Source organism: Podarcis pityusensis (assembly GCF_964106645.2).
Source record: "Podarcis pityusensis genome assembly, chromosome: 7".
In the NCBI taxonomy this organism is placed as follows: domain Eukaryota; kingdom Metazoa; phylum Chordata; class Lepidosauria; order Squamata; family Lacertidae; genus Podarcis; species Podarcis pityusensis.
This window is the reverse complement of record NC_138031.1, coordinates 87,816,931-87,833,555: the sequence shown is the minus strand read 5'-3', so window position 1 is coordinate 87,833,555 and position 16,625 is coordinate 87,816,931. Positions and strand designations below refer to the sequence as shown.

Sequence of the window (16,625 nt, the reverse complement as noted above, 5' to 3'; positions counted from 1 at the left end):
CGCCAGTGCGCTAAAAAATATTAACAATAAATTCATAGATTTCTCAGTTGTTGCCTAACCCTTCTGCGTTGGGAGAGCAAGCACGGGTCAGACTGAACCCAGAAGTTAAATGCCAGTGTGAGTCCACTTATTAGATCTATAGCTGCCTTTTCCTCGGCTCTCGTTTGACTCGCAATCAGCTCGCTTTCAAAAGGCGAACTGCAGGCCCCGGATGGCGACATACCTTTTTATTCCCTCCCTCTCACGCACGTGGTTCCGAGGGCGTGGCTGATTGGCTGCATGGTCAGGGAAGAGGAGCACTCCGGTCGACCTGCCTGAGGATTGGGCAGAGGCTGTTGCTGAAGTCGTCGCTGATTGGTTACATGGCCCAATCTGCCCGCTCGACCTGCCTGCTGATTGGGCGGAGGCGGTTTCCGTTGGTGCGTTTGGGGTGGGGGAGGGGAGGAGTCCGAGCGGCAACATGGCGGCGGCGGCGGCGAGAGCCGTGCGGTCCGTGTGGCGGCTGGCGGGGCTGGCGGGGTTGCCGGGGCGAGGCGCCTTTCTCGTTCCACAGCACCCGCAGCGGTAAGCCGGCAAAGGCGGCGGGACTTCGCCCCGGGGGAAGGGCCGGGAGGGCTCCGCGTGCCTGAGGCGAAGAAGCAGGAGGCGGGAAGCCGGGCCCACAGCCCCACGGTCCCCCCGTGTCCCCCCCCCCCGTCCCGGAATCTGATTTTATTTATTTTACATATTTTCTGTTCGTCGCCTTTAATCCCTCGTTTCCCTCCAAGCGACTTAAGGCAGTTCGCCCCCCGCCCCCCCCGCTCCACAACCGCCCTGTGAGGCGGGCTGGGCAGAGAGGAGGCAGCTCCTGGCCCCCAAGGTCACCCCCAGGGAGCGGAATTCGAACCGTGGTCTCGCTCAGATCCTACTCCATTACGTCACGCAGCCTGTCTTACTCCGGGAGGAGGTATCTTCCCCGGTTTAGTTTCTCTGCGTGGACGGGGCGAATGGCTGCTATTTACCGCCCCCCCTCCAACCTTTTCTCTCTTTTTTTCTTTAGACAGTTGAATACTTTCAGATTCACCTTCGGCCGGTGCTTGGGGCAGTATTAAAAGGCTTTTCAATACCCGATCCATCTTAATAGCAAATGACTTAATTCCTTTCGAGCAGGAATTGTCTGCCTTGCACGTGCCAACGGGACGTTTTTGAAACCAACGTGGGCAATAGAGGGTATTGGTTCATTTAAATATGCTGATACAGTGGTACCTCGGGTTAAGTACTTAATTCGTTCCGGAGGTCCGTACTTAACCTGAAACTGTTCTTAACCTGAAGCACCACTTTAGCTAATGGGGCCTCCTGCTGCCGCCGCCCTGCCAGAGCACGATTTCTGTTCTCATCCTGAAGCAAAGTTCTTAACCTGAAGCACTATTTCTGGGTTAGCGGAGTCTGTAACCTGAAGCGTATGTAACCTGAAGCGTATGTAACCCGAGGTACCACTATACTTTAGAGCAGAGCTCACCATCCCCAGGTGAAACATAAAGGAGGGACAGTGTAAGTCTCTTTCATCCTGTATTTTATCTTCTATTTTTATCTTGTGAACTGCCCTGAGATCTTTGGATGAAGGGTGGTATATAAATGTAATAAATAATAAATAACAATACTGTATAGATCTTTTAACTAAATGTGAACTAGCCCTAACTTTCCTGGGAGAGTTATGTACTTGGCTGTGTTTTGCAGCAATACTGTTCATTGTAGACAAGGAATCTGTGGCCCTCCAGATGTTGCTGGACTAGAACTCCCATGATCCCTGACTGTTGTCCTTACTAGCTGGAGCTGGTGGGAGTTGGAGGCTGACAGCAACTGGAGCACTACAGGGGAACCACACCTGCTGTACATATCTGGAAGTGATTCCTGTTGGGAAGGTGGTGAAATTTCTGAGAGGACACTTAAAAGGACTGTGCTGCACATCTGTTCTTCAAAAATTAGTCAAACTTTGAAAAAACTTTTATATGATTGTACACTTTTTTCTAGGTAACTAATTCTGTTCCTAATGGAGAAGTAGTGGGGCCTGTTTATGCATGATTAAATATTAAAATGTCAAGTTGTTTGAAGGAAGGTTATCCCTCTTTCTTATGTGGTTTTTAAAATATTTATGTTTTTATTGATATCTGCATACCAGTCTGTCACCACCACAAGGGATATGGACTGGAAGGATGTACTGCAAAAACTGCATTGTGGTTCTTGAAGATTGAGAACCTGAGTAGACATTCCTTTTCCAAGAAAAAAAACACAAATGGGTTATTAGATTGGCCTCCCATTATATATAATCTTAGTATAGAGTTTTGCTGCATGGAATTGTATTCAGTGTGGTGCCAAAAAAATTAATTCTAGCAGTATTCATTTTTGCTTGTCTGATGGAATAACTACCCCTCCCCTCCCTATACCTCGGGTTACATTCGCTTTAGGTTACAGACGCTTCAGGTTACAGACTCCGCTAACCCAGAAATAGTGCTTCAGGTTAAGAACTTTGCTTCAGGATGAGAACAGAAATTGTGCTCCGGTGGCGCGGCGGCAGCAGGAGGCCCCATTAGATAAAGTGGTGCTTCAGGTTAAGAACGGACCTCCGTAACATATTAAGTACTTAACCCGAGGTACCACTGTATACAGTGGTGCCTCGCAAGACGAAATTAATCCGTTCCACGAGTGTCTTCGTCTAGCGGTTTTTTCGTCTTGCGAAGCAACCCTATTAGCGGATTAGCGCTATTAGCGGTTTAGTGGCTATTAAAGGCTTAGCGGATTAGCTGCTAAAAGGCTATTAGTGGCTTAGAAAAAGGGGGGGAAAGCGAAAAAAAAAATCTTAAGACTCGCAAGACATTTTCGTCTTGCGAAGCAAGCCCATAGGGAAATTCGTCCTGCGAAGCAACTCAAAAACGGAAAACCCTTTCGTCTAGCGGGTTTTCCGTCTTGCGAGGCATTCGTCTTGCGGGGCACCACTGTACTATTCTCGGGATTCTGATGAGTCATGACCCTCCAGAGAAGATTTGGGGATAAGAGGTAGCAGTGTGCTGGTGGCCTCTTGTACTCAGTCTTAAAAAGTTGCTTTGAGTTTTACTGAACCTGATATTGTTTCAGGACTTCTCAGCTGCTTTGCATAGCGACACAGGAGAAAGGCACTGGACCAAACTTGGAAGAAGAGCCAAACCAGACTCAACATGAACAAAAATCTGATACTGGCTCTGCTGAAAAGATGTTAATAGAGGAAAAGGCCAAACTAGAAGAACAATTAAAAGAAATTACTGTAAGACTCCTTTTGGTTTATATATTTGTATAGCCCTCAAACAGCAGATAGATAGGATATGCATATTACTTTTCAGTAGTTTCTTTTTGCAATTGGGTCTTGAAAGTGCTAGCATCAGAAAAGTGAGAATGTATATATAACTTAAATGTCTTGAGACTACCTGAGCTCTGTACATGCGGTCATTAATTTTCTCCCACTGGTGAACTAAAGTTGGATTTCGTCTTTGTCTAAAAAGGGAATGGTTAGGTTTTTACCATGTATCTAGTTTATAAAAAAAGAGGAAAGGACTTTTATCTTGTTTACTTAAATGGGCCCTGGGGCCACAAAAATAGGAGTGTCTCATGGTTTGCTGATGTTGCTCTTAATATTGCCAGGTAATTGTAGGATTTAACAGCATAGCAAATGGCTGAAGTAATATCTCTCCCTTTATATTTCTGTCCTGCTTTTAACCATTATCCCCTCACTTGTGGGTCACAACATTTATAAAGTTCTATTAAAAACCTGACACATCACAAATTCAGTGTATCACTTGGAGGAAAAGACAGCACTTTTGATCCAGGAGCACAGTTAGGATGGTGTGTTTGGTGGACTCATTCATTCTGTGTCTCCATTTCCTGGGAGTTTTTTACATAGGCAGTTGGTTTTACATTTCCACTGTTTATTTTCCCTCTTGTCCAGGACAAGTATAAACGTGCCCTGGCAGATGCAGAAAATCTGCGACAAAGAACTCAGAAATTGGTAGAAGAAGCAAAGTTATATGGTAGGTATAGGCTGTATTTGTTGTTACTAGCACTAGAACACCACATTAAACATAAATGAAAACTTAAGCTTGGAAATTCCAAAATGGTACTGCCACTCAGCTTATATGCTGTGCTGCTTCAAGAGTCATACTTCACAGCACACAGGTAAACTGCAGTTTCACTTCTCCCACGCTACTCCAAAGTCATATATGTCAGGTGTGTGTGACTTGGGAAGCTGGCCTCAGATGCAAATTTAGGACCTCCGCTGAGCTTTAATAGGGATGACAGGCTGGAAATTCACCACTGATCTTAACTATAGAAAAAAGAATTTCAAAGGTGAAGATATTTGCAGCTTGAATTGCTTACTGCTTTGCCAAATACCCCTTTCAATTACATTTTCAAGAGATGACATTGGGTCATTGTACAGAGCAGAAAAAATGCACGTTTATCATATACACTGGTACCTTATTAAAACTTAGGCTTGAGGGTGGTTGTGAAAAGAATTAAGTTACTTATAATTTTCTAGCTATAAGTTTTATGTCCCCGATTCTACACATGTGAATTTAATGGAGATTCAGTCGCACATCATTTTTGGTATTGGTAATACTTGATAATGTATCTTTAACCATATACATGCCTGAGCTTTGAATCCTGGAAGAAAATATAAAATTAATGGTTCCTTTCATTGTCTGATGAGATGTTGATGCATCTTTAAGGATTATCTGAAATTTTATTTGCTTTTCCTGTTTTAGGAATTCAGAGTTTCTGCAAAGATTTGCTGGAAGTTGCTGATGTTCTGGAAAAAGCAACTGAGAGTGTTCCCAGAGAAGAACTCAGGGATGAAAATCCACATCTCAAAAACCTTTACGAAGGTCTTGTCATGACTGAGGTTCAAATACAGAAAGTGTTCACCAAACATGGCTTGATGAAACTGAATCCTCTTGGAGCCAAGTTTGATCCCTATGAGCACGAAGCATTATTCCACGTTCCCATGGAAGGGAAAGAACCTGGCACTGTGGCTTTAGTATCCAAGGTGGGCTATAAGTTGCATGGCCGTACTTTGAGGCCTGCTTTAGTAGGTGTTGTAAAGGAACCTTAGCAGTCTAATCTTAGAGTGCCACAGAACCAATAGATGCCCAGATAAAGACTCATAAACAGTGTGGGAGGCTAAACTAAATGGTGGAAGAAGCTTTAATACCAATGAAGCAATGTTGAAATGTGTTTTTAAAATGAATACCAATAATGTGGTGGGGAATGCAAAGTGAGTGGTATGAATTGCAAGCATGAGTCATCTGTGTCCCGTGAATAATATGGTGATTAATGAAAGGTATTCTGCATTGTAATTAGGTAATTTAGTAACAATAATGCAATGTAGATTGTTCAGAATGAAAATCTGATCTTTTCAGTGTCTTCTTCTGTGCACAAATTAGCATTTTTGCTTATTCTTTTATGAATACAGAGTTGGACACCAGCCGAGTACTAACTTAAATAGCTTCTATTCCCATGGAAAGCATCAAATTGTATGTCACATAACAAGTATTTGGTATAAGTGCTGTTAGTCTTTCCTATATTTAGTTTAGTATTGAATCACATTGCACGGCCTTGAAATGACAATTGATCTAGAGATGTATTGAGACCATTACAAAGAAAAGAATAGCAAGTTCATTTAGTAACTGCTTGCAGACACACAACCAAATTAAGTGTTTTAAGAGTTCACAGACATCAGCTAGTTTTCATTGAAACCAGAATTTATTAATACCTGCCATTCCCTGCCTGCTTCATCAAAGTCCTCCGGCACATAGAAGAGTGCGTGGGAGGTCTGAGGCAGTTGACCAACATAAAATATGAGCACTTCATCTTCTGAATTATCTATGATACATTGGGAACAGCTTGTTAGGGATTTTTGTTTTTTTAATTCTGCCAGTTAATCTTACGAATGCCAAATGATCCCTACTGGATCGAACCCAAGGCCTATAGTTCAGCATCCTGTTTCCCAAAGTTGCATACCAGATGCTTATAGGAAGCTTACAAGTGGGATGTGAGGACGGTCTCCCACTCCAGTTGTTCCCCAATGGCTGGTATTTGGAGACCTGGTGCTTCTGAGCCTTGAGGTGGAGAACTGGATCCAGCTGGTGGGCCGAGTTTGACAGGTGGGGCTGCCCACTTGTCAGTTACCTGACATCAAATGTCCAGTTTCTGCCCACATGATTTTAAATGACGCTGCAGACAAAACAGTCTGCAAAGTGCTTCTGACCAGCTGATCATCAGCACTTGTTCTGTACCTGACATCAGGCATGTCTGGTGTAGAGCAGGTGGGCATATTGTGGCCAAAGTGACCTCATGGGCAAAATGAGGAAAACTGGTGGCCTTAATTAGGTCTGTGGTCTGTGGCTTCCCTACCCCTGCATACCGCTATTGCGACTGGTATAAGTACATGAATAAGTACATGTGCATGAATTGGTCTAACCATCCTTTTAAATCCATCAAAGTTGGTGCCAGTGTTACAGATACTGCAAATGATACAATGATCACATTTCCACTTTCTTCATGCTTAATTTCTTACAATCTTTTCTTTTCTGTATTTGCATTGATTTCCACCAGATGCAAAGTCATCAGTCTTGCAATATTTGATCCCAATATTTGGGATGATGATTGATCCCAACAAGGATTAATGTACAAATATTTTTACATTGATCAACAGATAATTAGGAAGGTGCATGCTTTGTCGCTTTGCAACCAAAATGGCAAACTTATTTTTAAAAATGTTTAAATAATCTGACGTAGGCAGATTACATCCAGGCTTACTTGTCTTCAGGCCTGAGCCTTGTAGCACCACCTGCTCCTAGACTAGGGATAGGGAACATTTGCCCCAACAGGCTGTCTCTCCCCATCCCTGCAGGCCAAGTTCAACAAGCAGATGAAAAGAAGCTTTCTAAAAGTTTTACTCCTGCATTTTTGGGGTCTTGCCTATAAACAAACTGTCCAGAACAACCATTGCTTTTTTTCTGGTAGTACTCAAGTGTATGCAGCACTGGAAACCCCCCCCCCCTTAAAAAAAAGCACTGAGAACAACACGCTCAACTTTTTATTCCTGTTTTGGCTTTACTTTTTTAAGCTGCAGATTTGGTAAATGGGTAAAACCCATTATCTATTTTTAGTGACAAAACTTTTTTATTAACTTAGGTTGATGACTTGTACCAGTCTCCTGAACTATACAGCATAAAGTTAAAGTTGTTTTGTTAAGGGGGAGGGGAGTAGTTTTCCAGTTAATGAGTTTGATTTGGATAGTGGATAAACTTGCAAAGGAAAAATGTCACTAGTAAGTACTGGATGGTGATTTACGGTGACAGGCCCCCAGTGCTGAAGTATCAAACCAAGGAAACAAGTGAGTTAAGCAATGAAGCAACTAGGGGGTAAGTACCACCACATACTTGTTTAATTCACGTACCTTAAACTAATAGGAGCTAAATCCTAGGGATGGAAAGTCTGTAGATAATCTAGTTTCATCTCTTCCTGTTAACTGGAATTCATTAAGCCCATGAGTTGAGCTACTTTTCTTTCTGTGTTGTGCTTTTTTCCAAATAAGGTCTACTTTACCTAATTGGCTGCATCAACAGCTGGGGAAGCTTAGCCAGGGCAATAAATTTGGAGCAATCTAACGAGGGAGTGTGCTCCAAAAGTGAGAGGGAGCTCTAGTGATGAAACATCAAGCTACAGTAACAAAGCAAGTTAAGCAGTAGGGTGAGGTTGACACAGTGAAGAGGTCATGGCAGATTGCTCTGTCACTCTCCTTAGTGACCTAACAAAACCCAAGCTCCCAAGTAAACTACCTCAGTAAACAACAGCAACGGATATTCAGGTGGAGAGCCAGCAGGGTTGTGGGGGATACCCAGTGTGTCACAAGTGTGACAATGCATACTGCTTATCAGGAAAGGTACCATCCAGGCTAAGAGAAATGTAGTAGAATAAATGAGCAATGTCAAGGAAACTGTTAGAAGCAAGGCAGCTTCCTTCAGAAAGTGGACGTCTAGTCCAAAAAGGAACACAAACTTTGGCCCCAAAAATGCATGCAGATAAGGGATGCAAAAAAGAATTCAATACAGTGGTGCCTCGGGTTAAGTACTTAATTTGTTCCGGAGGTCCGTTCTTAACCTGAAACTGTTCTTAACCTGAAGCACCACTTTAGCTAATGGGGCCTCCCGCTGCTGCTGCGCCGCCAGACCACGATTTCTGTTCTCATCCTGAAGCTAAATTCTTAACCCGAGGTACTATTTCTGGCTTAGCAGAGTCTGTAACCTGAAGCGCATGTAACCTGAAGCATATGTAACCCGAGGTACCACTGTAATCTTATTGCTAAAAACTTGCAAAACTAACCACAGTTTTTAAAAAATGCATTAGAAGCAAGAAACCAGCTAGGGAGGTGTTTAGACCTTTGGATAACAAGAGAGTAAAAAGTGCTTAAGGAGAAAAAGACTACAGAGAAGCTGAATGAAATATTTGCATCGGATTTCAGAGAGATGTAGGGCAGACAAACCGAGGAAAACAATGATTACAAGATGCTTACGTTTTAAGCCTTATTAACAAATGAAAAATCATCAGGTGATCTAGTTCACATTGTGTACTTCGGACTTTTAAAAGCTTTTGTGAAAGTACCTCACCAAGGATTCCTGAGTAAGTTTAGCAGTCATGGAATAGGAAAGGTTATTTTATGGATCAGTAACTAGTTAAGAAACAGGAAGCATGCTAGGAATCAATGGGTAGTTCTTCCAGTGGAGGAATGTAGAAAGTGGAGTCTCCCCGCCCCCAAAGATCAGTGTTGAGACATTTGCTTTTTAACTTGTTCATATGTGATCTGGAGGTTGGGATGAGCAGTGCGGGAGCCAAATTTACTAATGATACTGAATTGTTCAAGAGGGCTAAAACAAGAGATTGTGAGGAGCTCTGAAACCAGGTGAAAGACAGTTACGGTATATGGCAAATCCAGTTAAATGTAAGCAAGTTTAAAGTGATGCACAATGGGGCAAAAATAAAATCCTAATTTTGCATATATGAGCTTGAGGTCTGAACTGGCAGCGACTAACTAGGAAAGAGATCTTGAGGTTGCAATAGATAGCTCATTGAAAACTCATTTGGTGGCAGCTGTGAAATGAATTCAGTCTTGGGCATCTTTAGGAAAGGGACTGCCAATATAATAATTCATGAGGTGACCACATTTAGAGTACTGTGTGCAATTCTTACTGCCTCACCTAAAAAAGGACAGTGCAGAGCTAGAAAAGGGCAACCAAAATGATCAACTGCCTATCCTTTGAGGAAATGTTATGACATCTGAGGCTTTTTAGTAAGAAAAGGCAAGTAAGGGTGAGGGCATGACAGAGGTGTGTGAGATTGTGCATCACCCAGAGAAAGTGGATCAGGAGAGGATTTTCTTCCTCTTTCTAGATCCAGGGTCATCTAATGAAGCTGAATCAGTTTGCTGCCACAAGATATAGTGATGGTCACCAACTTGGATGGCTTTAAAACAGGACTAGACAAATCCATGGAGGATGGAGCTATCAGTTGTTACTAGCCTTGATGGCTGTGTATGATCATCGTTGGATGTGGTATGCTTCTATACCGGTTGCTGGGAACCACAAAGTCAGGAAAGTGCATGACCTGCTTGGTCACTCTGAAAACAGCATGCTGAACTAGATGGGCCTTTGGTCTGACTCAGCAGGGCTCTTGTCTTAATTAGCTGTTGTTTTTAAAAAAACAGAACTCAGATTTGTGCATTGACTGGCCTTTTAAATGTCAGCTTAGATATTGCCATGCTTTTAATTTGTCCTTTAGTTGACACTCGTGTCTTACTCTACTCCCAGATGCACCTGCAAAAAATCCTCCTCATACAGCCAGCTGTGGTTTCCAAAGTTCTTCTCCAGACATACAAATGCATGCTTGAAACTTTTGAAACCCTCTTGAAGCTGCTCACTATTGTTATATGCTACTTGTTCTTTATGATAACTTTTGCACATTATGATGATCACAAAGACTGAATGTGTCTTTGTATATGAATGGGAATGCCCATCTAGGGCTAGCTGTAGTATGTGATAGATCACCCTCAACTATAATGGAGCATAGCTTCTACTTTTAAACATGAAAACATACAGCCCCAAATGATGATACAGGAAGGGAGATGTGTATGGACTTCTAGCTTTTCCAGCTGCTTGGAGTTCCTAGCAAGTGCAAAAACAAGTAGACATACCTCCCTCCTCCCCACAAGTCACAACTGCACAGCCAGAATATAGGCTCCTTCTCAACTATGTGGAGCATGAAGATTACCATTTCTCCTGCATTGGTCAGAAGCCTGGGAATTGTGCTCTCTAGAAACTGGCTCAGCACTTCCCATGGTGAATGAAATTATGGAGTCCTGCCAACATCATGTATGGAAAAGGAAATATATAGTATAGAGTAATAGTACCTGTGTAGTAGGAGGCAGTGGAAGACAGAAGTGCCTGGCGTGCTCTGGTCCATGGGGTCACGAAGAGTCGGACACGACAAAATGACTAAACAACAAAGTAGTATATATTGCTTAAAAATGATTTGCCTCTCATGTGCACGGATACTTTATGCTACATCCGATTAGAAAAGAGAGTGGCAAGAAATGAATTGATAATTTTAACATCCTTCCCCTTCAAATTGTGAACTGGGCTAAGAGTGTTAACTTGACACATGCCTGTGAAAAGTATGTCTGATGTCTTTCCTGAACTGTTTCTGTCAGAGCACTTTTTCCATGGGTTACATTCCCTTGTGGGTGATATTCAGGGAAGCACATGCTAATAGTAGGTACATCCAGAGCCAAAATGTAGGTATAGTCCAAGGTAGAAATGGTTAGAACAGCCTTTGTATGTATTATAGGCTGCATTCTAAGCCATGAAAAAGTCAGGGATTTTATCCTGCAAAGTTGTACCATTAGTTAAAGGCTTGTGTCTGCACAATAGGACTCCTTCCTCTCCTCAGCAGATTCGGAAGCCCATGGGGAAAGGAAATCTCATTAGATAGGTGGAAGTCCTTGTGCTAATGGGATACGTTCGCTGGATATAGCATCCACCTCTTCTGGCTTGCAAGAGACACCCTCCAAGTTCAAAAACATTCCACCTAGATAAAAGCACAAGGGTGTGTAGTATAATTTTGCTGAGGTGTAGCCTGGGCAGTCTTGAGACCTGAATGTGAAGGCCTGGAGTTGCATTTGGCCCCTGCAGCTGAGGTTTCCACCCACAATAAGCATTAAAAACTCAATGTTTCTTTTAACTGTTAAAAGCTAATAAATAATTATGTGTTCCTTAAAGGTACTCTGACTGGGGTTGCGCGCTCATCTTGTTCTATAGGCCGAGGGAGCCGGCGTTTGTTCGCAGACATGTGGCCAGCATGACAAAGCCGCTTCTGGCAAACCAGAGCAGCGCACGGAAACGCCGTTTACCTTCCCGCCAGAGTGGTACCTATTTATCTACTTGCACTTCGACGTGCTTTCAAACTGCTAGGTGGGCAGGAGCTGGGACCGAACAACGGGAGCTCACCCTGTCGCGGGGATTCGAACCACCAACATTCTGATTGGCAAGCCCTAGGTTCTGTGGTTTAGACCACAGCGCCACTGTGGTTCCTTACATGCCCATATTTCTCTATTAGATGTCAGTCACCCTTAAATAATTTTAATGAAACATTAGTTATATTAAAGTATTTATTCACTATAGTTTCGCTAAGAGGCTTTGCATGAATGTTTCCTTTCATGTGAAAATGGCACACTGTAAAGACCTTTGCAGAAGTGTAATAAATATTAACACATTTAAAAATTGTTCAGATTATCAAATAAGTTATATTTAGCACCAGTTGCTCCTCTTAAGCAACATTAAAAGGGCTGCCAATGAAATATAAGGCTTACATCAACCTTGTCTAGCAGATGTATTGATTGACATTCAGGAAACTACAGTTATGGCACTAGAGCTAAATGAATACATTTAGATAGTGGCACTCATGTTAACAAAGTTTACCAGTTTTTTGAAGGGCAGGATTAACAAAATATGTCTGTCATCACTTAGGGTTAGTTGTGCTTCAGTCCTATTGGACTGACCTGGATGGAACAGTGCATTGACCATAAAACACTGCATAGTTTCTGACCAGAGTAGACTTATTGTCAATAACAAAGTATCATAATTAAAGTCACATATAAAATGAGAGAAAATCTTTGCTTTGTCAATCAGAAGAGAACACAAACTGAAGAAGAACACTATTGTTTCCTCAGGGACCTTTGTGCTATTTCTAGTCCATTAGTGGCCGGAAAGTGGAATGTGCAAGAGCTGCCGAGCTACACATGTATACAGTTGAAAAAGAGTAGGGATTAAACAGCAGCACATGCAACAGCAGATAAATGGATCTATAGGTGCAGTAGAATGAGATGGCAAATGGCATGTCCTTTCTGAACACTTCTGACCACTGGATATGTAAGGAGCCACGTATCAGTGACAGGTTTGTGCTATGCCTCCCTCTGATATGTTATTCATTGCACTAGGGGGAGGTGACACATTTAAAATTGAATCCACCTGCTGGTGTGGTTTATAAAGTGGGAGAATTCAGAAATTTGTGTAAGGTGTATATCAACTCTGAATTCACAGGAGTTTGAGGAATAATCTGTAATCCTGAATAGTTAAGATTCTGTAACTGTGTTAGTAAACCCCAGTCATCAAGGAAGCTGGTGGTGAAACCTACTTATGGTAGAGCTGCGCATGAAGATCAGTGTTTTCAAGGCCCAGAGACAGTTCAGCAGGCCAGAAGCATCCCTTTAGCCCTAGGCATTATCACCACCAGCCAATGAAGCCTTTGATGTGGACAGGAGAGCTTGTAGAAGTGCTTTAAAAAAAAACTTTTTCCATCTACACCATACAGGAAGCTGTTCTTTAGCCACAGCCCCACTTCATAAGTTTGTATATAGGACAAGGCCCCTGGGCACACAGTCAACTGCCCAAGAATTGGAGAACTGAGAGGGACCATGAAGGTCATCTAGTTCAACCCCCTGCAGTGCAGGAATCTTTTGCCCAACATGAGGCAAATGAAGAGTTTCATGCTCTCCAGACTGAGCTATCCCAGACTGGATTGTGGTAACAGCAAAGTTATACTTTGTCCCAACAGCTGATAAATGAGCATTTGCATTTGACACGACCCTTTTCAAGCTTACTCTCTTGATAACTATGCTACCTGCTGCATTAAGAGGCAATTTGGCCTAAATCAGGCCTGCCTGCATAATTTGTAATCCAGGCAGCAGTTTAGAAAGCCTCAATATTTTTGCTTCTTGCCCAAGACTGAAAAACCAAGGAACCTGTTAAGATCCCACCCACCTGTCATAGTTTCAAGTGGTGCAAACTTCCCATAAGCACATATTGTGACAGTGGATTCTACTGAGCCAGGTAGTGCCTACCACCATGTAACGGATGTGTGTGTATGAGATTTCTACATGAATCCAGAGAAAACCTTTGTGCATGCAAAGATTCTTCACCCTGTGTCTTTAGTCACAGAAATAGTGTCATGTAGAGCTGCTGGCTAACCACTACATTCAGAACCACAATGCCAGTTACTTGCCAAAGACAAGTCATGGGTTTATATTCAGCTAGCTGGTGGAGCCAGTCTACTCTTAAAATTGCCATGTGTACACTCAAGCAAGTGAGCAGATACCCTTTAATGCCCTCTTGAATTGCGTTCATTATGCTCTTCTACTGTTGCAGCAAAATATATTGTTTTGGCAATGAACCATAGCTTATAGCTAAGGATCTTCACTAAAAATCTTAATTTCTCTGTGCTTTTGAAGTTTAGTACCCAGGATTTAGTAAAAGACACATGCACCCCAATCCTATTCAAGTTTACTCAACAGCAAGTTCCTCTGAATTCAGTCAGATTTACTCCCCAAGTAAGTGTACAGAGGACTGCAGCTTCACTCTGCACTATGTCTGTAAAAAGCTGAAGGTCTCCCCCTCTCCACACAAATAGCTTCTACAGCAGAGGTGGATCTCAGTAACTACTGCCACATTTGCTATACTAGTCAAAGATAAGTGAGTCACATATCCCACAATTATTTTAAAAGCAATTTCCTCCTCTCAAGGAAGCTGTCTGGGTCACAAAGTACGATCTAGCATTTGCATGATTCAATACAGAAGAATCCAGTTCAGTTTAGGATTTTAAGCTTTTACAAGAGAATCCTAGGTTTTAAGAAAAGGATAAGCAAGTGAAGTGACTATTAGTTCATACTATTTCAAGGGAGAAAGAACAAGATTCAAGAGGCATCCCTGGATATCCAACCACTTTCAGTTAAGAAGTTCAAAATCCTTTTCTTTAGTACCTTATCCAGGTAACTAGGAAGGCGACTTTTTGATGGAATGCCCTGCCTTTTTTGGAGATGATCTTTAATGATAATAGTTTTAACAGTCACGTAACGTGCTGGACTCAGATTAATAGAGCTACAAAGCACTTTCTCTCGGTCAGATAACAGTTCAAAGCCAGGTAAGTTTTCAATTGCTGCAAATTCCCCATCTTTACCATCTTCTTTCCCCCTCTTTGAAGAAGCAATATTTTTATTTTCCTTCCTTTTCTCTCGTTTGTGTCTAGCTGCTTCATATTCTGCAGATTCTTCCATTTTTGTTATACCATTCCGCCGATATCGTTGTAGTTCCCTAATCTTGGTTCGAAGTACTTTCTCTTTGTGCAAGTTTTCAAAGAAATCATCAAACTCCTTGCAAGACATAAACTGATAGAGAGACCTTAATTTTAACCGCAGCTCTTTTTCTTCTTTTGTGATTTTGCGTTTTGAAGGTTTTTCTTTATCTCTTCTGTCTTTGCCTAAAAAAGCAGGGACCAAGTTGTAGTCACGGGCAATGTTCTTTCGTCTCTGTCTCTCCTTCAGTTTTCTTACATACATGTCCACATGAGCTCTTTTTAATTCTATTTCGACATCATCATCATCATAGTTTACTGAAAGGCCACTGATTAGAGTCTCTGCATCTTGGTCATATTCAATCTCATAATCATCTCGCAGTGGCATATATCCCAGCTGCTGTTGTTCAGCCACTGATATATCTAGAGGTGGCAGAGGCATGGTCAGGCTAGGTGAAAGTGGGCCACCAGTTGGGCAGGTGTGATCAGTCACTCTGTTGGGAATAACATCAGGGATGCAGGCCTTCCCAAGGTTACCATGTATATACATGCTTACATAGTGTTCCATCACTTCCTGAGGCGTTCGTGATGCTCCAACATGAGCAGCCATATCTTCCTAGAATAAAATTAAAATTAAATATATGAAGACCTTTAAAATTATAAGATTATCCCATATACAGTATGTAAGGTAAAGGTAAAGAGACCCCTGACCATTAGGTCCAGTCGTGACTGACTCTGGGGTTGCGGCGCTCATCTCGCTTGATTGGCCGAGGGAGCGGGCGTACAGCTTCCGGGTCATGTGGCCAGCATGACTAAGCCGCTTCTGGCGAACCAGAGCAGCACACAGAAACTCTGTTTACCTTCCCACCGGAGCGATACCGATTTATCTACTTGCACTTGACATGCTTTTGAACTGCTAGGTTGGCAGGAGCAGGGACCAAGCAACGGGAGCTCACCCCGTCGTGGGGATTCGATCCACCGACCTTCTGATTGGCAAGTCCTAGGCTCTGTGGTTTAACCCACAGTGCCACCCACATCCCTATACAGTATGTAATAAATGTCAATTTCTAGATAAGAGCAGTGGCATTCCTTCATAAAACTAGAGAGTAATATTTCACATTATAATACTTATAAATAGTGTTAATGAATGCTAGGGCTTGTTCATACCAAGGATTTACCCCAAACAGCAATGATAGTTTGTTATATGCACACACCAAGATCAAGTAGTCCCTAACTGTCCATTCCTTTCCCCACAAATTCACATCTTGATACATGCACGTTAAACTGAAGCTCTCTAAAAGAACAGTATTAAATGTATCCAATGGTGCCTTTTTTCTTGGGTTCTCAAACTGCCGCCAGGACCCTCTTGAGATGGCTGAAAATTACTCAGCCCACCAGTCATAACATAGTGACAGATGAAGTCCTAATCAGCTGACAAGTAATGTCATTTTCTAATGATATTTAACCCATCTTTGGAAATTTTTAAATTCTTGGCCACAGTTCATCCAGAAAGCATCGCAAAAGGGTGAATGGCCCGGGACGCGAATGAGGCCGGGGGGGGGGGCGCCCAGGGAACGCGAGAAGAGCCCCTCACGCGCTGTGCGGGGAGGGCCGGAGCCCGAGGCGGGGAGCCCCTCTCCCTCACCCAGTTGCCGAAGCCGAACTGCTCGATGGCGTCCAGCAGGAGCTGCTCTTCGCGGCTGCTCCAGCCGCCCTCGGCCTCGGCGCCCCAGAGCGTGAAGCGCCCGCCGTCCACCAGCTGGTAGCCGTGCCAGCGCCGGTGAGGCCCGATCTCCGCGCCCGCCGAGAAGCACTCCGCGCACAGCTCGATGTCGGCGCACTCGGTGCAGCGGAAGCGCAGGGAGCTCACTTCGGCCAGGCAGTACACGCAGTACTTCTTGCCCAGCTCCGCCATCTTGGTTCCCCCCGCCCTCGGGAAA

The 16,625-nt window shown here is 43.1% G+C and overlaps 2 protein-coding genes across 2 annotated transcripts; one reads left to right on the top strand and one right to left on the bottom strand.

The window, feature by feature from the left end:
- The first annotated feature begins 419 nt into the window (after positions 1 to 419).
- On the top strand, positions 420 to 5,488 carry GRPEL1 (GrpE like 1, mitochondrial). The gene is made up of 4 exons (XM_081015237.1): positions 420 to 564; positions 3,112 to 3,277; positions 3,956 to 4,037; positions 4,770 to 5,488. Exons 1-4 carry the CDS (start codon positions 461 to 463, stop codon positions 5,114 to 5,116), a joined length of 699 nt encoding a protein of 232 aa, XP_080871363.1. The 5' UTR covers positions 420 to 460; the 3' UTR covers positions 5,117 to 5,488.
- Positions 5,489 to 11,799: 6,311 nt separating this feature from the next.
- Positions 11,800 to 16,611, bottom strand: TADA2B (transcriptional adaptor 2B). The gene is made up of 2 exons (XM_081015238.1): positions 16,331 to 16,611; positions 11,800 to 15,301 (listed from the first exon to the last, which is right to left on the bottom strand). Exons 1-2 carry the CDS (start codon positions 16,598 to 16,600, stop codon positions 14,309 to 14,311), a joined length of 1,263 nt encoding a protein of 420 aa, XP_080871364.1. The 5' UTR covers positions 16,601 to 16,611; the 3' UTR covers positions 11,800 to 14,308.
- Between the last annotated feature and the right edge of the window lie 14 nt (positions 16,612 to 16,625).

Excerpts from the sequence above, each read along its gene's own strand:
- GRPEL1 (XM_081015237.1), top strand. The coding sequence starts at position 461 with ATGGCGGCGGCGGCGGCGAGAGCCGTGCGGTCCGTGTGGCGGCTGGCG. Across the intron at positions 565-3,111 it reads GTTCCACAGCACCCGCAGCG|GACTTCTCAGCTGCTTTGCA; the intron begins GTAAGCCGGCAA and ends ATATTGTTTCAG. Across the intron at positions 3,278-3,955 it reads AACAATTAAAAGAAATTACT|GACAAGTATAAACGTGCCCT; the intron begins GTAAGACTCCTT and ends CCTCTTGTCCAG.
- TADA2B (XM_081015238.1), bottom strand. The coding sequence starts at position 16,600 with ATGGCGGAGCTGGGCAAGAAGTACTGCGTGTACTGCCTGGCCGAAGTG. Across the intron at positions 15,302-16,330 it reads AGTTCGGCTTCGGCAACTGG|GAAGATATGGCTGCTCATGT; the intron begins GTGAGGGAGAGG and ends ATTTTATTCTAG.